The sequence below is a fragment of the Pituophis catenifer genome, unplaced genomic scaffold (assembly GCF_029215685.1).
Source record: "Pituophis catenifer annectens isolate HBS135680 unplaced genomic scaffold, rPitCat1.0.hap2 SCAF_7, whole genome shotgun sequence".
In the NCBI taxonomy this organism is placed as follows: Eukaryota; Metazoa; Chordata; class Lepidosauria; order Squamata; family Colubridae; genus Pituophis; species Pituophis catenifer.
In genome coordinates this window covers 54,622,646-54,648,613 of record NW_027256887.1, presented here as the reverse complement: position 1 = coordinate 54,648,613, position 25,968 = coordinate 54,622,646, and the positions used below count along the sequence as shown (strand labels likewise).

The following is a 25,968-nucleotide window of genomic DNA, read 5'->3' as shown; positions in this document are numbered from 1 at the left end:
CATTTTCAGAGTCAACACAATAACTAAATACAAGATTTCAAGAACAAAAAACACACTTATCTCCCCTCACAACTGCTTAATAACTATGCTCCAAGAAATTATCTTGGCATTTAAAATTATCTTCAACAAATGAACAAATCATACAAATGTTGAAAACATACACAAAGTATAATAAATATTGTCACAAACCATGTTCTATTCTAAAGACCTAAGCATTTCAATTACGTGATTGTCCTGACTGGAGTCATAAATGGGGGTGATAAGGACTGAGATAGGAACTAGCTTCTCAGGTATCTATTATTTCCTTCCATTAGCATCACAAGAGACCAAAAATTTAACTAAGCTGCAGACCTCAAGTTAGTTATCAAGAGAGATAGCCATATAAAGTCAAATATAAATAAATATTTATGATGTTGGCAATATATTGCTCCAATATTAGAATTTAAAACAGATTATGAACCAACTATCCCGGCACGTGGGACAAACTGTATCATAACTGAGGGTCCCCATATGTTGCAATCCTGTTGTTGGAACAGCCACAGGGCTTCAGAATCCACATATTCATTGATGCCACAATGAAAACACTTTTGATTGTCTAGAATGCAAACTAAGTCTGCTGGAAATCACATTTCCATCATTTACCACTTGTCTGCAAGTATAACTTTCAAGTTTGCCTGCCACCTACTACACAGAGGAGGCTGATGTATTTGGAAAGGAGAAAGCCTAGACCTTGCTTGCCCATCAGCTCTGTGACTGCAGCCTTGGGGATAAATCAAAATGACCCATGGGGGGGGAAAGGGGGGAGACTTTTGGCAGCCTTGCATTAGAAATGTCAAGGCCTGTATCTTTTTCTTGTCATGCTTTTTTCATGCCAATTTCTCACCAGCAAGCTATCTGGACTGCTCTATCCTCTTCCCTTGGGACGTTTTTCTTGGTCATTACCTCTGACCTTCACAATGCTATTTTGTTGGCAGATGGTCTGTTCTGCTTTCTCCTATGCTTCTGAAACAGCTTATTGGTCATTGAGCAAATTTTCCAAAATCACAATTTGGCCAATCCAATCTTCATGGAAGATTGAAAAGCTGTATTTCCACAACTGAATGTACAGCTTTAGTTGTCCTCTACCCATCACCCATTGTCAAATGTTGAAGCAAGGAGGACAAATGCAAATTCAGAACAATACATTCACTGCTTCATTGTAATCTAGCAGCAAGACAATGGGCATGATCCTTTCTCTATGGGTGAGTTTGTTATATAATAACTCAGTTCATTCTCCACTTGGATGAAGTCATTTCAGGCCAACTATGATTGCCACCTGTACTTTTTGATAAACGGTTCCAAGCCTTTTCTTCTTTCAGAGAATTTGTTTTGTCTAAGAATTATCAGGTTTCTCTGTGCCTCCTTAAAGATCAACCAAATCATGCCAAGGACTTCTACAATTCTTCTTCTGACTTCATATCAGAAAGACTCTCCCTGATTATTGTTGGGGATCATCTTTGTACTGGATTTCAGTTTTCTACTCAACTGACTACAAAGCTGAATGTCCAGTTTATTGCACTCCTCTCTCTAACAGCACAAATTAAAATATATCCAGTTCTTCACTGTTCTCCTGGTCCTGAAACACAATCTTCCATTCAAATGGGCAGGGGAAAATAATTCAGTGTAGAAGGCATTTTTACTGTCAACACAGGATGGGTAGCTTTGAATACTTGATCCACTGTAAAAATTACCCAGAACCTGAATATACTTGAGATATAGCAGATGACATTCAAGTACCACATCTCCTTTAACAGTTCCATTTGTAACACCTTTATAAGTCCAAATTATCTAAGTGGCAATCAAGGTCTTTGGACCAGCCAGAAGTTTTTAATTCTGAGGAATTAAGAGATAGAAACATCCCCTTCTGTGCCATAAAATGGAGGGACTGAGAGGGGGTAAATTTTTCCAGCTCCAGACAAAGGAGAAATGAAAATGGAAGAGGTGGCACAGTACCTCCAGCTACCCATTACCAGAAATATCCAGACCCATAGATGGAAGGAAAGAGAAAATAGGAAAAGTATTAGGGTTGAAACTCACAAAGAGCAACTGGTTACTAGACAAGAGAGAATCATTACAGAAACTTATCTCAATTGCCTCTCAAGTCCATTAAGAGACCTGCCAGAATATTCATTCACTCAAAAGGGCAGGAGGAAAGGATTAGAATATTCTAACCTAGCCAAATTGTATCTGAGAGTCTTCTGCAATGAAGGTGAATGCTGAATAAGGTTTGGAGAATTATGATTTACTATCAGTTGGTGTGAACCTTGACAGGTAGTTTGCATAAATCTAATTTGCTAATTTTACACATAATTTTCTGTGTTAACACTAATCAGAAGCATAAAACCCAGTTAAAATACTATAGTAATTGGGATAATAAACATACCAAGAAAAATACCCAATAAATTATATCACAGCATAAAATGTATAACCTCGAAATCTTGAGTATATATACATTGAAGATCTGTTTATTAGCAATGTTATAAGCAACAATCCTAGCAATGGTATTCTTCAAAAAGAAAAAATATGCATGTTAGAAAAAATCCTATAACACTGAGAATGGTTTGAAAAACCATCAAATGTATTTTGCTTTTTATTCTACATGTCAGTAGGGATCGTTTGAAGCTTGCACATTTTTGCTCTCATCCTCAATAATTCTCTTCTCCATTTTTTAGTTAACTATAGTCTACTTTCATATTCTGTTTTGGATGCTGCAACTATATCTTCTGAGGGAGATATTCTTATCAGATAAGTTTTTTCCAGAATGAAACTAAGCAATTGTAATTGGATATGCAGACCTATGTAAGTTCCCATAGTAGGCAGCTAGGTCCTCTGGATATTTGGGCTGTACAAATACACAATGCACTTTTTAAAAACTCAATATAGATTACTAATAGTTTAATATCTGAATAGTACTATAAAATCATAATGATGGCTTGTTAAATCTATAAACCGTTCAAACTGACATTAAAAATCTCCAATGCCTTCCTTATGGCTACTTTTTTCATGAATATGGGAAGAGCAAAGCAGAAAGCTAAGTAACTATACTGTACAGTGGATACCTTATTCAGTTTAAGACAGAAAATATATTGTACAAAAATAATTTGATGTGATTTGCAATTGTTTATTAACACTATATTTAGCTTTGGATGCAAAATTTAAACATTCTCTTACATCCACATTTCAAATCATAGTTAACACTTTCTCCTTAAAGGTCTAAGTTAGCTAAACATTAGTACTGTTTCTAATCAATACTGTATAAATACCATTATCAAAATAATAAATATATAATAATGTAATGCATTACTTATGCCTTAAGCTACATTCATTATCATAAACTACTTAACAGCAGCCATTTTAACATGCTGCAGACTTGTGCTTCATCCAACTGTAGTCCAGCCAGCAGCCACTCTGTTAAACTACCTTATTTTTATTGCAGCTGATCACTATACTGTAATACAGCCCTCTCCTTTCTTTGCATTATGTATTTTGAATTGTAACATTGAGAAAGGGATCATCTCATTAATAACTTAAAGTCAATCTAGCTTCTGCAGCATTAGTATATATCAAAACTGATTACATACTTATATAGTACTTGTTGCATGAATACTAATACAGAGGTGATGTTTAAAATTTTTGATTTATTTTCTTCACATGCAGTTTAAAATTGGTAATATTTCCAAAGCAGAATTCAGTTATATTCTTCTAGTGAGCCTTATTATAAAGGGAATGTGGGAGACAACAGTAGAAAAACTTTTGGCCTTATTACTAACATTTTTCCAAATCAACAGTCTCATATAGAATATAATAGAAAGCTTTTATATACAGAGATTAGAATTTATAAACTAACGTTTATAAATTGGTGGCGCAGCAGACTAAAGCACTGTTATTAACATCAGCTGTCTGCAATTACTGCAAATTCAAATCTCACCAGGCTCAATGTTGACTCAGCCTTCCATCCTTTCTAAGGTAGGTAAAATGAGTACCCGGATTGTGGGGGCAATAAGCTGACTTTGTATAAATATACAAAAATATGAAGACTATTGCTTAATGCATTGTAAGACGCCCTGAGTCTCCAGAGAAGGGTGGCATATAAATCAAATTAAAAAAAAAGTAATTCAAATAATCATCTTTGTTTTTATCAATTCTATCACTTCTATCCCATTGATTGGATTTGGGTAGATCAGGCTAAAGAGTCCCCTAATGTTTTCTAGGAAACCAATTAATATCGTTAGTTTTTGTTAATGTAGTTGCATGTTTGTTGTGTTATTTTGGTTCCAGATTGCAAATCCTCTTGAGTCCCAGATAGTAGATAATAAACAAAGTTTTATACAAATAAACAAAGGGGTATTAACGTGGTAATTCATACATCTTGAAGAAAGACCAGCCCACTAAAATGTGTCATAATAAAATGCTTAGCACTTATGCTTCCAGAGGATACTGTTTTTGCTGAAAGCAAGTAGTATTACCTCGCTGCAAATACGCTTTATTTCTGGGAGATCTGGCGTGAAACCTTTCCTCCAATTATTCTTAGGTTGCGATGGTAAGTTCGTAATGTATTCAGTGGGACGTACTTCGAACTAGACATGAATAATCTACTAGTCACACTTTGGTTCACACCAAACTTCTCCAACTCCATTAATAGCACCGTTCCTTCCCTTCGGAGGCGAGGTTTGAAGACCAGAGACACGACTGGATTCAACCGCCCTGGGAAATCCTCCTCCTCCTTCCTCCCCTCCTTCTCCTCCTCGGGCCCTGCAAAGAACTCCACCTGTCCTCGCCAGGCGCCCGTTCCACCTTGTTTCGCCAACGGCAGCTTGAGAGAGAGAAAAAAAATACCCTCTCCATCTGTACCAACAGGCACCCAAAACCTCTCCACCGGCCCCTTTTGCTACGCTACGCACCTCAAACACCACTTCGTCGTCAAACTCCGGTGTCATCCTTCTCCGCCATCCGTTCCCCTCTCCTCAGGCACCATGGGAAAGCGAGTCCGCCGAGGCCGGCGTTATAATCCCCCCGCCCCCACCCCACCACAAAGCCCCACCGCGGCGGCCCAACAACTACGGCTACCCAATAGCCACTGCGGGAAGAAGGGGAGGAGAAGAATCTGTGGTGTTGCTGCGCAGATTGAACGGGCCGAGGAGGTCTAAAGAAGCGGCGGCGGCGGGGGGGGGGGGGAGCCTGCGTTGATGGCATCTGGCCTGCAGGGGTCGCTGTCTTGCAAGTCGCGCGGGGTAAATCAGGGAACTTCGCTTTTACACTGCAAAGACAGTCAGAGCTGGTTCGTTCGGTCCGTCAGTCTTCCTCTCTTCGCTGCGGGAATGTTATACGGGCACCGGAGCGACGGGCTGCGGTTTTCGGTGGACTTTACCCTTCTATGCAGCCACTGTGAGAGGGGTTGTTATGCTTTAAAGAGGGAGAAGGAGCGGAGCGAGGCAAAGCGCATGGAAGGGAGGCACCATGAGTTCAGCGGGTGAGTGAGTGCTCGACGCGAAGTAAAAAAGACCTGGGAACTTTTCTGGCGACCGCCACCGCGACAGATGTGGCAGGTCAAAGTGCAGATTTTAAAAATGCCCCTCAGCCAGGTGAAGCGAGAGGGATATAATAGGAGGAAATGGCTTCTCCTCCTCAGAAGTCCTCTCCATTCCTTGCCCCTGTTCCTTAAAGCTCCAACAGAGATGGGAGGTGGCTTAAGGGTCTACTTGTGAGAAACTCCTCGTGCAACTCTTTTCCTTGTCTGCCGTTTGTCTTCAGTTCTGAGTTCTTTGTTTCATTACCCAAACTACGTAACTTCATAGGTGCTACTTACCTAGTTAGTTGCCTAGTTTGAGTAATGAAACGTCTGCAAGAAAACAACCAAACTCAGGGAGCACCAAGGACCCCAGAGTTCTTTGTTTTCTTATCTTTCCTGAATGAGGGAGAAGCGGGGAAGATCAACTGCCCTCGAAAGAAAAGGTCTCCAGGACTTGCATGCCCTCCACATTTACTTTATTTCTCAGCCCTTGTTCTCGTCTGTTTGTGAAATCTGTGTTATGAAGTTTTCCTTGTGCGTGTTCTTCTGAGCGACAGCAGAGAGTGAAAAAGTAACTCTTCCTGAACTGTTCAATATTGTCTAATAAAGTTTATTTATTTTTTCCTCGCTATCTTATCAGTTGGGAGAACGATCTTTCGGCTGAATTACACTTTCCTTCCTTGTTGCCGGGATTGATGAGACCCGTAGGGCTAACACATCTGGAGGAAAGCTGGAATAAACACAACCCCAATTTCCTGCCTTCTGTAGTTGGAAAAGAATCCATTTTTGCTCTCTGTTTTCTTTTTCTTTTCCTTTTCCCACCCTTTTTGGGTGTGCGGAGATCACCTTAAATAGACCCGGGAAGTACTGTATGGAAAAAAAGTCTTTTCACTTTTTCCAGGCAAGAAGACTTAAGGATTAAAACATTTTTTAAAAAAATTATAGGATTTGTGTTTTAAGTCTAAGAATTTAGATCAGTCTTGTATGTAGTTGTATTTTGTGCAGATATGTAAAGCAAAGGATTTAAGAGATCCTTTGTTGAAAAGTTACACTAGTATGTTGAGGCAATTGTTAAGGGCATTTTGATATTAATATTTTTTGTTGACATTTTGAATAGTGAATATGAAAGTAACTCTAAAGCTGTTAATTACAAATAAGAGTTCAGGAATTGATTTGAAATACCATAGTAAGAGCTTTCTGATTTAAACTTTGCTGTGCCAATCCAAAAATATAATTGTTTATAATTGTTTTCTTATCTCTGCCTAAGTCATTAGCATGGTTTTTGCTATCTCTTACTTTCATGTGAATGCCATTGCTCTTGTCAGAGAAAACATATATTATTTCTGTTTCAAATGTGGGAATTCATACATTAAATGGTCTGCAATGTGTTTTTAAATAGTCTATTTTGAGAGTAAATTAAAGTGTTTTTTAAAAAAAACCTGGTGATGACCTGAAGATTACTTAATAATTTACTTATAGAACAATCATATACATGTTTATTCAAAAGTAAATCAGTGGAGCTTAAAGGGTGCCTTCTCTTGACACACTAAATACCACAGCAGACTACCCAATTACATTTAAATAGGATATTTTAACAAACAGCCCACTAAATTAGTTTATGATCACTGTGTTGTGAAAACAGCTATTTCTTGAGAGCATGTAAAATTGAACTTAATCAGAAAATCAGGCACTGGTAGACATATAATTATGATAGAAAGTTTCATTTTAGACACTTTTGGCCAATCTTTTGTTTGCATCATAATTGCAAATAATTGAATTTACAATTTTCTTCTTGAAGTTAACTTTTTGGATTTCATTATTTTTTTATAAATGTATATAGAATTGAAGATACTGGCCTAATAAAATATATAGTATGGCAGTAATTGTGATATTTTTTTCTCTGGGTTTGACATAGGAGCTGTCAGTACTAAAGTGCTCTGAATAATAGTGCTTTACTGGAAAACATACTGTATTTTCACTGGCAGTGAAGCAAACAATTGGATTAAAAATAGTTGTTAAGCAACTTCATCATAAAGTGTGTATATGTATATGTATCTATAATTACCTCCATGTTGTTCTAGTATGATGAAGAAATGAAACAGGAGATGGTTTATCTGGATGCAGCTATTTTAGTCTGTTTCTATAAACATGTATATACACTTCTTGTGCTTGTATGCTGTATTTTATTAGTATATAAAGTTGTACATTAGTATTTATTAACTCATTTTTGTATGAACTAACCAGAATTGTGTGATTATGCAGTCTCCTTTTTTTCTACTCAGGAATAAATATTTCTATATTAGGAATGAGCACATACTGTTATGGCAGACATGAAAAGTGGCATGGAAAAGTCATAGAATCAATATAAACATGGTAGTCTAGAAATTTATGGGCCTTTGGAATTTAAATGCATACTGAAAGCACCACTAGATTTTTGATAGTGATTGTTGTCTGTAGGATTAAGTCAGTATAGCACTAAAGCTCAAATTCTTATCTGTTATCCATTTGGTGACGCTGACACATAGTTTATATTCTGGGTGAGCTCTGGACTTTGTAAACTATCATTAGGTCTAGTTGCTACTTTTTTTTTGAGAACTACACTTGTGTGAGATTCAATGTTGAATACATACATTTACCATTAATGGTAAATATTTCTTAGTGCTATTTTGCTTTAGGTGCCTTATTATTTAATGCAACTTTCATTATGACATTTCTTACTTTTTAAGTATATAACCTACCTTAATCAAGATCAGGATGGCTAAGGCATTACCGGTAGATCTGAATTTCTTTCAAGATATCTAATGATTTGCAATAAATTGATAAATTTACTACAAATAATTTGATATCTTGAAAAAAATTATGGTAAAAACATCAGCTACCCTTCCTGCTAAGGTAGGCTGCTCTAATGAAACTGATTTGGAGATTATCAGAAGTGGCTTTTTGTTTTCTGGGTCCTGATAGGTCAATCCAGTTTCTGATAAAATTTTGATTCTGCCTTGTATTTGAAAGCATTCAGTTTGTTAGTAATGTCTGCCCATTGACTTTAATTATTGGACTTTGAATTTTCAGGAAAATGGATTACGAATACATACCCCATCGAGTTAAAATAAGACTCGAAACATTCATGAATAATACTTTGTTTGAACAGACCAATACTCATGATTTAGCTTCCCTGATAATTGTCAATTTAGAAAACTAAAGAAAAGCCATACTTTTTAAAAAAATGTGTTAATGGTTTTAGTTATTTTTTCAGATTCATCAATTTTCATTTAATGTTCCCTAGCTTAATAGTCATGTTTTGTCTATATGAATAATATTTAAAATAAATTCTTCATTGAATCAAAGCATGGTAATAAAACATAGATTAGCTCGTTTGAGGTGGCTTTGAAGAAGCAATACAGAACTGACTTTTAAAATAGTAAAGCATAACTATAAAAGACTAATTTGTAATTGTAATGTTTGATAAAGCCCATATCTCTTCCTTTTATTCCTTGCCTTATAGTTATTGCATAGTTGTCTGTAGGTTTATTTTAGAGTATTGTTAAGTTTCTTCATTTCTATTTATTTTTTTACAGATTCATAACTGCCATATGAATTATAGAAAGAGGTTTTTTTGCTTTCAGTAATGTTACATATTTTCCTAAAACAATATTGGTGATAGATCGAAGTAAAAAAGAAATGCTACTAAACAGCTATTTTTTTTATAAATGCAGGTAGTTCTCAGTTTGCAAGCATTGGCTTACTGACCTTTTGAAGTTACAATAACAGTGGAAAACTGATAATCGATACTTGCACTTACAACCATCACAGCATACCTATGGTCATATGATCAAAATATGTGTGGTTGACATTTGGAATTTATTTATGATGATTGTAGCATTCCAGAGTCATATGATCACCATTTGTGACCTTCCCAGCTGCCTTCCAACAAACAAAATCAATGGGGAAAATCAGATACAAACCTTGGAAGGATGGAAGGTTGAATCAATCTTGAGCAGGTCAGGATCAAACACTTGTAGTGAGCAGAATTAGCCTGAAATACTGCATTCTAACCACTGTCCCATCACGGCTCCTGGTAGAAAGAGTAGAGAAGTCGATCAAGGTAAAACTAGCATTGTTCTGGGCTAGCAAATCAGCTCCAGTTCTTGATTTTAAAGTTGTTTGAAAGCTAGGCAGAGGTAACATTGACATAGCAAGAGCATATGAGTTAACATCTGCTCCTACTTTTAATTCTTATTCATTGAAGAAAAGTGTTGTTTCAGCGCTCTTTTTGAAGATTGTTGACATCTTCTAGACTATGACTGTTCATTGAGAGGCAAAAGACATGATTATGAAGAGAGAACATTAAAAGTCTATCCAAATTTCCTTTTTTAAAAAGCTACTCTTGGTTGAGCACTATAACCCATATGACTATTTGCAGATGCAGTAAATTGGAAGAAAACTCAGTTAAATGCAGTTGGCTTAATTCTTGTAGACGTTGCATAAAGCACTCTTATAATGTTGATGTATATAGAATTTCTATTTCTTTTCAGATTGTGTTAAGTTAGTGTTAATTCCTGTTAGCTTTGGCTCTAGGTTAACCATACATTTTCTAGGATTTGCAGAGTCAGCTGAAAGGATTTGTTTATTTTTTGAAAATGGCAGTTAGTTTTAGCAATGGTGATGTTTGAATGAACCAGTGGAGGGTTTTTTCCAACCTGAAACTCAATAAATGTTCTGTTTAGAATAAATATTAGTGCTGAAGTATTCCAGTATTGAGATAGGTTTCAACACTTATTTAATTTAAACCCATTTTTCTTCTCAGAAAGGCATTCAAGATTGTTTGTCCTTTTTAAATTATTCATTTAATTTATATTCCTTTGGGTTTTGAATATATTTTGGTCATTTTCTAAAAAATTACATGGTAACTATTTACCTTTTCTTCCTTTCTCCCTCCCTTAAAGTTCTAAAGAACATCTACTGGGATTTTGTGAATCATTTCCTTTTATGTTTATACTTTCAAGCACCTGAAAGATATCACAGCCATCATACAAACAGCATCAATATATATATTTTAAAGTTTGCATCAAACTGGAAGAAGAATTGTGTATTTTTGTTGTGCATAATGCTAATAGCTATTATGGGAGAGCAGTGGTAAGGAAACATTTAAATAAGAAATTAAGAAAGAAAATAAACTTATAACTAAATAAAAGGAGATATTTTATAACGAAGCTTAAAGAATGCCTTCACTGGCAAAAGGCTAGGGAAGTATTTGTTGAAATTGCCTTTGTATGTAAGAAACTGCTTTTATTCTCAGATTTTACAGATAGTTTTACATTTGAAACTACCACTGACAGATTATTTACTATCATGATTGAGCAAAGAAGTCTGAAGCATTTTGAAGGAGAAATGGATTGCTAAACGCCACTGGCTGTGATTCATACTTGATAAAACCTTTTGTAGGATGTATACTTGATTATGAAAATTAAAAGGCAAGTTTCAACCTGAGGTAAATTGAACAATAAGGGAGTCCTGCGTTAATTAGAACTGTATGTAGCTGTGAAACAATTTGGGGACTTTCCTGTGAAAAATATTCTTTTATGAGATCACTGATAACTCTTCACCTTAATTTATAGAACCCAACTTGGTGTAATGGACATGACATAGGGTAAGATTGAGAGAATAAATATTTATTGAAAATAGAACTTGAGACAATGGAAATATTAAGCTATAATTTCTAAGTATGCAAATTTTCATTTTGAATGCATACATAAAAATGGTTAGAATAAAGTAGGAAATTTTTAGTCATCAGCTTCAGCGTAGTTATGATTATTTGCAGAAAAGATAGCAGGCTTTCAGTTTTGGGTATTGTAGAAAAAATTATCTAAATTTAGTTTTAAAGGTTACATGTGGATTGATAAACCAATTGTCCATAATATCTGGTGGTCACTGACAGAATCTATCTTGCATCAGAGCGTATACAATCCAGATAATATAATATGTGACAAATCTAGAGAAAGGAGGGTTTGTTTATCTTTGAAAGTAGATATAAAGGCAAAGACTATTTTATGTGACAGGTTTATTTAGAAATAACTTATTTTTTTTCAAGAATCTCCTTTCTGCAGTTACCGTGTGATATCAGGAAAATATGTGTCTGGTGTAAGGAATTGTAGACAGACGCTATAATTAAACCACCACATATCCCAGAACACTTCTTTGCTTTTGAATATAAAGTGCTGTATAACTCCTGAATGAAAGAGCCTATAGCCGTGATGGTAAACCTATGGCACACGTCCCACAGGTGGCACGCAAAGCCCTCTCTGTGGGCACATGAGCCGTCACCCCAGTTCAGCTCTGCCACGCATGCATGCGCACCTCCCATTGGCCACCTGGTTGTCGGGTCTCTGCCATGCATGCGCGTGGGACGCACATGCATGTGCAGGGAGGGACATGTGCAGGGGGCACATCTGTGGGGAGCTGGGCTCGTGCACAGGGCACACGCACGCATTGCATTTTGGGGGGGTCGCGCATGCACGCTTTGGGCACTCGGTCCAGAAAAGGTTAACCATCACTGGCCTATAGTCTTGTTGGTTTCTTATGTGTGGGTGTTACTGCTTAAGTTTCTATAAAGTGGATAAACCTAGGAAGAGTATAAAAGCTTCTGAATTAATTGTATTCTCTTGCTCTCAGCTACTAAGAGACTTGGGTTTTTTTAGACTTTAAATCAGGAGTGAAATGTTCCTGGTTCAGACCCGATCTGGTAGCAATAGCGGTGGGTGGTTTGGAGAACCGGTAGCAAAAATCCCTGCCCCCTCCCCCCAGCCATGCCCACCCAATTGCCTGGTCGCCTGCTTGCCGCTTTTAAAAAAAAATTTAAAAAGCTCTGACAATCCTAGCTGAGCCGCATGATCGTCAGAGCCTTTTTTACTTTTAAAAGCATTTTTTTACAACCTATTCAGTTTTTAAAAGTAAAAAAAACCGATCGCGCGCCACCCCCTGCGCTGTTCTACTTAATCCATGCCTCCTTTTGGCATGCGTGGTGCGCACTGTGCATGCGCAGCCAGCGAACCAGTAGTAAACTGGTTCAGATTTCATCACTGCTTTAAATGTATGTATTCTGTAAAACCTGTACAGAGGCTAAAATGATAAATCTGAATAGGATAATTTTTCTTGTTAAAGTTACATTCCAGCTTTCTTCTGAAAGGTGTTTGAGGTGGTATATATGAAGGTCTGTCCTTATTCTCACTACAGTTTTCTGGGGTAATTTGAACTGAGAGATAGTGATTACTCTAAAGTAATCTTATGAGCATTCCATTATGAAATATTAATGAATCCAACTCTTCCCAACACTGTGCATTATTGGTTAAATTGGAAAGTTATCTGAAAGAACTATCTACAAATAGGTCTGTGGTCCATTAGTGTTGTTTCTTAAATTGTTATAAGGTACATTATTTACATCAGTGTTTTATGATTAGGAAAGAATAAGCTTGGAAGTTAAAAAGATGGTGAGTGATTATTATGACAGAACTTGTTTGTCCTGAACATTAAGGAAAATGACACTGATATTTAAAATTGGAGATCATTCATTGTCTTCAGATTTGCTCAATACCCTAGATACTTTAGTCTTCAGAAGAAAGAAGGAATCTTCAGTTGCCAGCTGGAGGATATAATATCAGTTTATGCATGCAGCTTTCTATAGAAAGGTGGAATTTTGATTTTTAACATACCGAAAGCCTAACAACAATTTTTGAAACTTCCTTTATGGCCAAATTGAAATCACTTGTTAGACATAGCTAGTGCATTAAAAATCAAATATGACGGAAAATAGTGTAGAAGAAAATACTCTTTGCCAATTGTGTATGGTAAGCTGTTAGGATTTGTAGTTCAACAACATCTGGTAGGTCACGGGTTCCTTAAACTGAATTACAATCTTTAGAGAAATGAAACAAACCAATTGGCAAATTCATATATTAGCTGAGCTTGCATATCACAATTAGTTATGCTATGGCCTGTTTCATGTATTTTTAGCAATTTGGTTTCTTCAATATAGGCGAGAACTTAGCATATTGTATGAAACAGCCACTTGTGGTACATATGCTTAGTAAGAGATAATGATTAAGCAAGTAATGTGTAAGTATGATGTAAATCAGGGAGTCATAAAATAGAAGTGGGAGTGGATGTGATAATACTTTGTTGTTTGAAATGTTCTGAAATTAACATATTTTCTCAGATTTGGCTGTTCATTTTAGAAAAAAAATTGATACCAGTAAGTCAGTTACAGGTGTGTAAGAAAAATATATTAGCACATGGAGACCTGAAAATCTTCCATATCCTTGAAGGTTTTGATATGTTGAATATTTGGTGGCTATTTGTGGATGATGGGAATAGAATAGAATAGAATAGAATAGAATAGAATAGAATAGAATAGAATAGAATTCAATTCAATTCAATTCAATTCAATTCAATTCAATTCAATTCTTTATTGGCCAAGTGTGATTGGACACACAAAGAATTTGTCTTTGGAGCATGTGCTCTCAGTGTACATAAAAAGAAAAGATACGTTCATCCAGCGGGAAAGAGTTTCAACCTTGACTTTCAAAGTGTTTTTTAAAAACTAATCGGAGTTATAAACCCTGAAAACTCCATTCACAGCCAAACATAAATTGTGTTGAGATTTAACAACTTCTGACAACTAGTTTCTACAATATAAACTTTGGACAAGTTTATTTTGGGGGAACTGCAATAGAAGTATACAGACCAAATAATTTATCATTAGAGAGGAGACCATCTCTGAAGAATGATAGGACATCGTAGGAGTATAGCATATGGATCCGAGGTGGCGCAGTGGTTAGAGTGCAGCACTGCAGGCTACTTCAGCTGACTGCTAGCTGCAGTTCAGCAGATCGAATCTCACTGGCTCAAGTTTGACTCCGTCTTCCATCCTTCCGAGGTGGGTAAAATGAGGACCCAGATTGTTGGGGGCAATATGCTGACTCTGTAAACTGCTTAGAGAGGGCTGTAAAGCACTATGAAACGGTATATAAATCTAAGTACTATTGCTATTTCTATATTTGTGACATATGTTGGTCTGCTTACCAACTGACTACTCACTAATTATAAATATTCTTGGTGAGGGATTTGTAAATCTCTCTTTCAATAAAATTGAGGGTGAGCCATGTAGGTGAGCCAGTGTAAGTTCTGTTGGCACAAGGATAGATAAGGTTGGTAAAAGACATAAACATGAATTTATTATAGCAAAGGTGTACAGTGTTAGATCTATCCTTTTGCACATTGAGATCTACAGTTTTCTGCTTAAAATGCTCCAGGTTTTGTCCAGGTATAGCATAGATAAAGACCGAGGGTAAACTCACAGTGAATCAGATAAGATAAAGTTTGATTTTTCCGTGGAAAAATTTATCTGGCTATAAATATAAAGTGCGCTAAAGTGTTCACCCTACATATTTGTTTGAGCCAGTACTTTATCTAGTACAGCCTCAAATGGACCTCCATGGAGACTTATCTAGGCTCTAATCCAGTGGTGAAATATAAAATTTGTTACTACCGGTTCTGTGGGCGTGGCTTGGTAGTGGTGGGTAATGTGACTGGGTGGGCATGGCCAATTTTTTTTTACTTTTAAAACCATTTTTTACATGTAAAACCATGTAAACAAATGCTTTCAAAAGGCTCTGACGATCCCAGCTGAGTTGCCTGATCGCCAAGGGTTTTTAGAGGGATCGTCAGAGCTTGGATTGTCAGGCAACTCAGCTGGTATCGTCAGAGCTTGGATCGTCAGAGCCATTTAAAAGAAAAAACTTTTTTTCTTTTAAATGGCTCTGACGATCCAAGCTGAGTTGCCTGATTAGCCGGCAACTCAGCTGGGATCGTCAGAGCTTGGCTCGTCAAGAGGCATTTAAAAGAAAAAAAGCCTCTGATGATAGAGCAGCTCAGCTGGGCGTGGGGGTGGGGGCAGGGATTTTTGCTACCGGTTCTCCGAACTGCCCGCTGCCATCGCTACCTACTCACCCGAGCTGGTCCGAACCGGGAGCATTTCACCCCTGCTCTAATCAGAGATTTCCATTTGCATCTGAACAAAGAGCTTGGAGCATAGATCTCAAGAATGTACATTAGATGTTAGAAACACAAGGGTATCCTTATATATTTTCATTAGTTAAATATGGTTGTTCATTTTCCAGGCATGAGGGGTGACTGGTATACCATTTATATAAAATCACCTTTGTTTTATATGGCTCATTTCCAATATTTTCAACTGCTAGAATAATGTAGAACATTAATCTTTGTCTCAGTCCTACTTAAGATACAGGAAGGATAACAATATGATCAGTGTGTAATGATATTTATTAAATTATAAAGCCACCAAACTCCATAAGACTGTGTGATGCATAACATTACAATAGTAAAAAAAAAAAAAAAGGGAAAATAACACTATGTCTCAAAATAAAATGGCTACTAACAGGTAAAATCCAGAAGGGCCTTGACATTCTCCATAACCCAGGCTCTGCAGAACCAGCCAGATTTTCAAGAACTTGTCACAGTGGGAACCATATAGCTCTCTATGAGGATACAGTTCCAGATGGTGGTATTGTGACAGAAAAGGAGTGATTCCTGAGTCCCGCTAGACATTGTTTAATTGCTGGAGCCTGGAGCATGCCCATTCAGCCTGATACAAGATGGAAGTATTTGAGACAGACACAACCTTCAGATAACCAGGCCTTATGCTATAAAGAACTTTTATATATTAACTGTACTTAACATTTGAACTATGCCTGGAAGCCAACTGGTGATCAGTGCATGTGGTAGTGGAGAAGGCCTTCATCTCAGTGTGGAGAGAATCTCGCTTTATTTTTTTAAATTATGTTTGTCTCTAGTTGTTCAGGACAAGCGTCTGTTGTAAATAGGGAAGGAGATTCTGTTTTGAAGAGAAAAATGTGTTTTTTAGACTTATTCCAACTTATTTTGTACCCTTTTTAATGAAAAAAGAAAATTGGCAATACTTTTGGGTGAGGAGGCTTACATGTTCTTTGCAAAAATATATAAATATTCAGAATGGTGTCCAGCATTTTTCTTAATATCAAATTTGGGATATAGTATAGGATGGCCATTGTGTTTTAAATGAGCTCATTCCTAATAGCTCTAATACACCATTAGTTATGCTGTCCTCTGATTCCACAATCATTGTATGTGAAGGGATTTTAGGTTGATAACAAATCTTCATAGAGATTCTCAATATAAGGTGACCTATCAGTGTTGGGGAACAGGATTCCTTTAAAGGATTGGGGAGGGGAATTTACCTTAAATTGTCTAGTGTGTAAGTGGCCAAGAGTTATTGGCAAAGTTGTATGGAAAACAGGCTGTTTTCTGTTCTCAATTTATTATATTGATTTAGAATTTGCATAGGGTCTCTTAGAGTAGGTTTGCAAATAGCCATATCATCTATGATGGATGAGAATTTACAAACAAATGAAGAGCAAGACTGAAACTTTATTTACAGATTTCTAAAGTATATAATATTATTCTAAAATAGATTCATTTCACTTCCTGTTTCCCACATAAAGAAAACAAACCCCAGACAATTCTCTTTGAAGTTATTACATTCCTGTTTTGTTTTTTTATCTTCTCTCATTCCTCAGGGCGTCAGAACTATTTTACTTGTTGGTGCATGCTCCTGATGAGCTCCTTACTTTTCAGGGCAAAGAGGTTAAAGTCAGAAACTACAGATTTGCCTTAATTCAGTTGTTCAATTGGTACTTTTTTTTCCAGGTCAAGGTGAGGCAGACAATTTCAAATGTTTGTGGGCTAGGAATCATGATTTTGTTGTCTTGATAGGAATGTTTATGTAAGTGTTTTAGTGGAAGAAATAAATATAGTCAAGGTATAATGCTGAGTCAATTCCAGTCAGTGCTTGATTGGAGGGGGAGGAGCAAAGGATTGCTCCCCAGCACCCTCCTGTGTGGAGTGCCATAAAGTCATGCCCTCTTCCCCCTCCCACAACAACTTCTATATGAAATCACTAGGGGAGGCCATCTACCAGTTTGGCTTTGGTGTCATCAGTATGCTGATGATACCCAATTATATCTTTCAAATCTGGACTGGCTAAGTGAGGGTGGCAAAATTCTATCCCAGGGCCTGGAAGCTGTGCAGGTTTGAATAGGGAGGAACCATCTCTGACTCAATCCTACCAAGGCCGAGTGGTTGTGGATGATTGGATTATCCAGATCTGGGTATACCGGTATTCCATCTTTGGTATTGGATGAGGTAATACTTCCCCTTCAAAGTTGGTGCACAATCTAAGGGTCTTCCTGGACAGGCAGCTCCTACTTGAAGAACAGGTGACGGCTGTGGTCAGGAAGGCCTTTGGACAACTTCATCTGAAGTTCCAACTTTTTTTTTTTTTATTGTGGGCCCTTTAGAGTACCCATGCTGTAGTCACTACCCAGCTTGACTATTGTAACACACTTTATAGGAGGCTGCCCTTGAAGACAACCTAAAAACGTCAATGGTCCAAAATGCAATGGCATGAGCAGTAATGGGCATGCCTTGATATGGGTATTATAGTCCTGCTTCATGAATTGCATTGGTTGCTAATTTGCTTCTGTGTACAATTGCAGGTGCTGATTGTTATCTATAAAACCCTTCATGGCATGTGAGACCAAGTTACTTGAGATAGCTTCTATCCATACACTTTGATTTTGAAAGGTTGGCGCATTCTGAGTTCTTTTAATTAAATAATGTCATCTATCAGGACAATGAAATGTCCTTTCTGTAACAGTGCCTACTCTCTGGAATGAGGTAGATCCATATGGCTCCCGCTCTGCTGTTGTCCAGAACAGCCATTCTTGGCAGACAAACATTTACAGTTACTCAGGATAGTGAAATAGGTGGCGTATCAATTTATTAAATAAATAAACACAATTAAATGATGACTCATTAGCACTAATCTTCCTTCTCATCAGTTGTTGAAGCTCTTCATTAGGGAGATCTATTTCCATAAACTACAAAGGCTTGAATTTTATAACTTGCACAATATTATTCTGACCAACCTAATATTTCTCTTTTTTCCTTTTTTCCTCCTAGAAACTAAGAAGCCACCAGTGGCCCCAAAACCAAGACTGGTGATAGGACACAAAATAGTGCCACCTCCTGTAGCACCAAAACCAGAAGTTGTGGTGGTGGATGTTTTGCAATCCTCAAGAAAAACAAAGCCAGTGATAGCACCAAAACCAAAGGTGCTTAAATGCTCGACTGTTCCTGAACTTAAAACTGCCCCCACTTCCATAAGGAGAAATTTAAAGACTTTAGAAGATCACAAAAAAGACTCTTCTGAGTACTTGGTTCATCTGAATTATAAAAATGGGATTCCAACAGATAATGCGGCTTATATTATATCTCTCTGTTCTTGCAATTTTGAATGCATTCATAAATGTGGAAATCGGGAGGATACCCACAAAAATGCAACCATTTTTGAACAGTTAGAAAACCTAGAGAACATTAATATAGATGAACAGCCATCATCATCTCTAAAGCGTGGGACAATATTTGAAAGCAATAATGAAAACAATTTAAATAACTATAAGGTTGTCTTAAAGGCTAATGATCTAGAGGAAAAACTTGAAGATGTTATGATACAAAATGTTTACCCTAATAATGGCCATTTGAGGCAAAAACATTTAAGTAAATATCAAACAGTTAATACAGTTAATTCTAACAAAAATGTTAAAATAGAATTTTCCCCACCTATATCCAATGTAGAAGAATTTAAGGAGAGTTCAAGTAATGATGCAAAGTTAACTGCTGTTGAATCTGAAATGTTAGAAGTTCCACTTTTGACTGAAAACAACAATAATTGTTTCTCTTTGAGTAACCCAGCACATATGGAAAAAATGGATGTGAATAATACATCTATGATATCTTGCACAAAAGACAATGACAAACTTTCATGTGGAACCAACTCGGTAGTATCAACTAAACCTTTTCCAGTTCCAAAACCAAGAAAGCTACACACTCCCTGTCTAGTTCGTCAAGATGGCATAGATGCTTCAGGAGAGGATGAATGTGATAGTTCTGGGATTCATGAGTTTGCCATTAAGAATACAACAAAAATTAATGTTCTAGTTCAAAGTGTTTCCTATAAAAATCAAGAACATCAAAGTGCAGTGGATAAATCTGAAGTTGCTTCATATTCTGTAAGAAAAGTACATTCAACATCAGAATCTACTGATGCCAAAGAACTGATTCCACAAAGCCAGTTATCTGAAATTGCACATGAACACTGTCCCTTTTTAGAAAATATTGGGCATTCTTCAGATCTTAATTCAATAAAACCTTCCATTAACATAATGGAAGATAACAGTATGTTGGCAACTGATGCTAAAGAGACTGGCTTTGTAAGGTGTAGTAACCTATCCATGAGTTTGCCTAAACAAATAAAATTATCATGCAATCAAACTTTACCTGCCTTGGTGACCCTTGATGACTCTGCACAAAAGAAGGAAGCTAAAGATGTTTACTTAAAAGGTGAAAGTTCATCTCGAATCATTCCAAAGAAACCTCAAAGACATGGCATTGCTGTAGCTGGGCTTTTGAAAAAATCTGCATCAGAGGAACTATTAGACACAAGTGCTTACTTTTCTAGTGAAAATAAAACTTTAGAGGCTCCTTTGGAGAGGCCTCGGATAAGGCATTTCTCAGCCAGAGAACAAAATACAGTCCTATTGTGTGATACTCCAACATCATCTTCGGAAAAACCAATTTGGAAATTACCTCATCCTATTCTTCCATTTTCAAGAAACCCAGAAACCTTAAAAAACACAAAAAATGCAAAAAAGGTAGAAAACTTCAGTACTGTAACTAAACCTCGAGCCAAGTCCTTGTCTTCTGTAGATATGGACAGAATACACAAGCCTCCAAAAGAACCTCAAAAGAAAAGCTCACTAAAAAAATTCCTAAATATGAAGTGGTCTGTTTGGATGTTGAAAAGTGACTTCCAAAAATTTCTGGCAAAGGGCACACAGTCTACAGATAATGCCAATGGGGATATTCCTAGCGGAGAGGGGCCTGGCAAAAATGGAAATGCGATTGCCATGGCAAATGGAAGGAAAGCTAAACCGGCAAAGGCACATTCAGCAGAAATGGGCAGCTTTTTCTCACAAAAGGGAAAACAAAAAATCAGAGCTCAGAATGAAATTAAAATCAATCAAAGATCAAAGTCTTTAGATGAACAAACTTTCTCATTACAAGGACACTTGACGTCTGTTACTCAAGACAATACACATGAATATGAAAATGTGAGCCATTATGAAGAAATCCCAGAATATGAGAATTTGCCTTTTGCAGCTACTGATGAAAACATATGTTTTGACAGGCAAAATTCTAGCATTGTTGAAAACCAGGATGCTAATATGTATGAGGTGGAAGAGCTGTATGAACCTACAGGGAGCTGTTTAGAATTTGGCAGGTAAGGTGCTGAAATGGAAACTCTATAGGTGTATGTATAGGTGTGGTTTTCCCATTGCATCAATCTGTAGGGTTGTTTTTACTTTTAATAGGCTGTGTACATTCACCTATTGTGGTTTGTAAACTGTTTATGGCATAGCATTATGCATGAAAGCCTACTTTTCAAAACTACAATTAGCATGATGTGTGAAACATTTTATTATTGCTGACATCTCTATGCTCCAAATAGTTTTTAACTTATCCAGAAGCATAGTGCATTTGGTCTCTATATATGTCATAATCACTTTTGTTATTAATCACATGATTAACTAACCATGCTAACCATAATCACATGGTTAGCAAGATAACTTTTATTGGTTGCTGTTTTAGAACAGGCTACTTTCCCATTTTTATATTTTGTTTAAATACACACTTTCGCCATTTTTGATGGATCACTGGCTTGATTTTTTCTGAAGGCAATTTATGGCATAAGCAATTTGACTTTTTGAACAATAGTTAACTTTTATCCTAATCTGCGAGCAAATGTCCTTAAGCAGCTGAATGTGGAAATACAATGATTGGACATCCATATGAACAGCTACAAACCTGAACTAAATTTGATGAAATTATTGCAAACTTGCATACAAATCTCATTGATGATTTCACTGGATTTTGAAGATGATAGAAATACTTATAATTGATTGACTGACTGATTGATTTAATAAATTTATATGTCCTCCTCCAATCACAGGTTATAACAGCTTACAACATTAAAAATCCACAACATGAAAACCTATAATTATTAGAAATAGCTTGCTATAACACAGAATTGCTTTTAGGTTTTGTAACTTCAGGCTGCAAGAATAGAATTTTATGAATCCAATGTTTCCTTATCACAATCTTATACATAAGCTTGTCATGGAGAAAGCTGGCTATTTGAATTATTCTCTATATGTGCAGGGAATGTAGGGTGTGTTTTTCCTCTGGAGAAAGATTTAGATGTTGCAGTCCCTGACATGTAGTCTGTCATACAGTATATAATTTTGAAACAGGTTTGCCAGGTCATCTAATAATACTGCAATATAGACAAGTTCAACATTGACCAAATGAATATAGCAATGTAAAACTAGACAATTTAATTATTCTCTAAAGATCCTTATGGCGGCAATCAGGGTTATTCTTATCTATATTTGAACAAAGAAATATTTTTCCTTCATAATGTGAACTCATTAGTACTGATGAATAGGTTCCCAGGAAAAGCATAAGTTGACAGCATATTTTTAATTAATATGAATGAATGGCAGTGATGGGCTTCTCCTGGCAAGAATAGCATAGTATCTATAGCATAAACCCAAATAATGGCAGGATTTGAAAAGACAGAAGCCCTGTCTTAAAGTAGTATACATTCCTGAAGTTTTGATATTGTGCCAAAAAAAAAAAAGATAATGTTTTGAACAATACGAAAACCTGGAAATTTTGTCATGTTTGCTCCTGAATTGCTTCTATCATCTATGTAAATATAAATATGCAGAACTTTCATTTGGTATTATGTGCATTACAAAAAATATTTTTTACTTTATTATGGTGAAACTTTGGATTTTCTATTTTCTGCATTTTTTGCACTGGTTGTCTCAGTAGACCAATAAGGAAGCAAACTAGTACAAAATAAAGACATTTCAGCATTTGAATTGAGAAATGATGTCATATAATACTTGAACAAATGTTAAGAAATTGCACTAAAATTAGGATAGGACAGAATGCAAAAATATGAAACTCCAAACTGTAGCTTGTTTATGTTTGTAAATTGACGTTAAATTACAGTTCCTTTTTTTGGACATAAAGAGCTAATGATTTAAACTTGGTAAGATTACTGTTTAAGAAAGCCAAGATAATGTAATTTATGTTTTTCCTCCCTAAAGTTGCTATTTATTTTACAAACTACAAAATATGTATCTGAATTGATATAAAATGTGTTTTAATGTTTAATTTCTGGAAGTGTACATTTGATTCATGTTTTACAAACAGAGCGCACTTGTAATTTTATTGTGTAGGATGGGATTTACTTATTCCATCTTTTTAATCTTTTGTCCTTTTTTCCTTTCTTTAATTTTCTGCTGTAAATATGATGCCTAATGAAATAGGTATAGTAAATTGCACTATATGTAATTGCATATAATTGCATTATATGGTACCATGTTAAAACTTGTTTTTTAAAAAACGTAACTTTTTTGACATCTCAAGAACTGTTTGTCAACTGGAAATGTATATAGCCTGTGAGAACTGATGTTTGAGAATCAGAAATTGCTTGACTGTAAATTTGAGGTCAGCTCTCAAAGTACCAGTAAATGTTTTTTAGTATAAACTATTGGCAAAATATAATCAGAAATCTGTTTATTTGTGAGATACAGCTAGAATAAAGCTGTTACTACTTTAAAGCCATAGTTAAGAAAAAGTGCTAAAATCAAATATTCTGTTAAACAGAATGTGTAGTGATGCAAAAGTCTCCTTCTCCCTTTATGGCATAGAATTTGTAGCTGAATGAATAAATTTTAAACTTTTAACTGATCTAAAGAAGGTATTGTTTGTAGAGAATGTTTGCTTTTGGCCAATAGAAATGCTACTGCTTTTTTACAGAGAAATCGAAAATTAATTCTAGAAAACATAAATTGTATGATAATACTAATCTGATATTTATAAAATATTGCCTTGAACATATCCAGTTCAGTAAAAAATGATCAAGGTCTGAAATAAACATATATTTCAGTAGTTTTTATTTTCAGAATTTATAATTAAATAGATTTGTTGCAAAAAAGGGATTTGAAAGAAAGAAGGAAAACTATTTGTTTTAATGAACTTACCATGTTCTTTTTCATTATTTGTCATGATCAGTCTCCAAAGTACCTATGATTTTGTAACTATGTGCCCTTAAATATTGAAAAACAAAATCTGTAAAAAATAGATTTAACCCATGTTTCAAAGCAATGTATTGCCTGAAAAATGTGTGAATTTAAATACCTGAAATTAACTACAGTTGACAGCAGAGAAGAGAATGATAGTTATATTATTTTCTTCTGTTCTGGAACAGATAAAAATGGGGAAGCAAAGAGAAAATTAATTTTAAGAAGTAAATTAATAAAGAAAACATATAACAACTTGGAGGATGGTGACATACCATGATGAGAAGGGTCATAATAGTGAAAAACATTATCTTCCAGTGGTAAGATATGGTTGTGAAAACTGGATACTAAGAAAAAGTGAGAGAAATTAGACTACAGGTAGTCCTCGACTTACGATCACAATTGAGCCCAAAATTGCCATTGCTAAGCTAGGCAGTTGTTAAGTGAATATTGCCCCATTTTACAACCTTTCTTGTTAAATGAATCACGGCAGTTATTAAATTAGTGATACGGTTGTTAAGTGAATCTGGCTTTCCCATTGAGTTTACTTGTCAGAAATTCACAAAAGGTGATCATATGCAACCCAGGACACTACAAGTGTCAGAAATGTGAGTCAGTTGCCAAGCATCTGAATTTTGATCACATGACCATGGGGATGCTGCAACAATCGTAAGTGTGAAAAATGGTCACATTGAACTTTTTTCAACGCCATTGTAACTTTGAACAGTCACTAAATTAATTGTTCTAAGTCAAGGACTACAGTACCTGTATTATTAGTCCTTGAAGAGGACTTGAAGAAGGCAAGGACACATAGAACAGCAAGAATTTCAGGAATCTCTTCTTTGTTGTAAGGTACCATAACAAAGTCTTCAAAGATACCAGTTTCACTCTACCACATTTTATGAGCAACAAAATCAAGGCAGGGCTATTATGAGTTTCTCTCACAGGCTTTTTTCTTTTTCCCAGGACTGACTAATTCTTTCTCCTCCCTTATTGGTTCATAGCTCCCTTCTTCCGATTCAAGCTAGGTCTACATACTTTAACATCTGCTTTGAATTATTGATTTCAAAATAGAATCAATTGTATCGTGCACTGCAAGAACAAACAACCAAATATGCAAGACAAAACTTGCATATTTGGAGCACCTGGCTGGATAATAAATTATGTGAGCCAGGTTGAGGAAATAGAAGAAAGGGAATGCAACGGATGAATTGGATAGATGGGATCAAAAAGATTATTGGGATATCTGTGGAAAAGTTATACATTATTATTAGAAGCCGCTGAAGACAGAGAGCATCTGTCTCTACAGTCACTGGAATGAAACTGTCTTCTAAAGTAAACATGGCAAAAATTTAGTGCAGTATTCCTTTATTTAATTGAGTTAATTTGCTTTAAAAGTAAAATCAAGTAATTACATTCAGCAAACCAGAATGCTTCCTCTAGGTATATGAGAAGACGTGTTGTCTTACAGGCTGTGACAAGCTATTTTTCATCAAAGAACAGTATAATGACTCAGTGGTGATTTATTTCACATGACTGCTTATGCAGAAGTTTCTCTTTCAAAAAAATCCCCAAAAACCTTTACTTTGTGGTAATCTTTAACATGACCGTGTGGGAGATTGTTTTAATTAGCCTAGTATGCTATATTTTTAGCTTACAGATTGAAATACATTGATATTCAGAATTATTCTTTTTTGATGGGTTTCTCTTGAAATCAGTTCATGAGAAATTGAGTAACCATAGAATCTGGCCTTTCTGGGTGTTTCACATTTGCACCTTCTGTTTTGCTTTCCAATATAGCTGTATGCGTCCAATATCTTTACCTTTTGTGGCAGGGCCTCTCAGACTTTGGGATATCACAATTCTCTAAAATATTTGGTAAGGTTCTTATCAGGCAACATTTAAAACTTTTCACTATTTGATAGTATTACAGAAGATCGGTATATAAAATAATCTGATTAAGGTAAATAAGCTAATGAACAATGATGATATTTTGAGGTATTTTTATTTATTAAGAAAGTATATTTTAAGTTCTCAGCTGACTAATACTTATATAATAGAGCAGATAACGTTAACATTTGGATAACATGGTAT

The 25,968-nt window shown here is 35.8% G+C and overlaps 2 protein-coding genes across 4 annotated transcripts in view; one reads left to right on the top strand and one right to left on the bottom strand.

The window, feature by feature from the left end:
- VEZT (vezatin, adherens junctions transmembrane protein) overlaps window positions 1-5,041 on the bottom strand; it is a 47,104-nt gene extending 42,063 nt beyond the window's left edge. For all 3 annotated transcript variants that reach the window (XM_070946641.1, XM_070946642.1, XM_070946643.1), the window contains exon 1: window positions 4,941-5,041. In XM_070946641.1, the coding sequence (XP_070802742.1) occupies window positions 4,941-4,976 (36 nt within the window). In that variant the 5' untranslated portion in view covers window positions 4,977-5,041. The remainder of the gene's footprint in view (window positions 1-4,940) is intronic.
- Window positions 5,042-5,331: 290 nt separating this feature from the next.
- FGD6 (FYVE, RhoGEF and PH domain containing 6) overlaps window positions 5,332-25,968 on the top strand; it is a 55,267-nt gene continuing 34,630 nt past the window's right edge. The window contains exons 1-2 of the mRNA XM_070946677.1: window positions 5,332-5,509; window positions 18,620-20,999. Coding sequence (XP_070802778.1) covers window positions 5,497-5,509; window positions 18,620-20,999 — 2,393 coding nt within the window. The 5' untranslated portion in view covers window positions 5,332-5,496. The remainder of the gene's footprint in view (window positions 5,510-18,619; window positions 21,000-25,968) is intronic.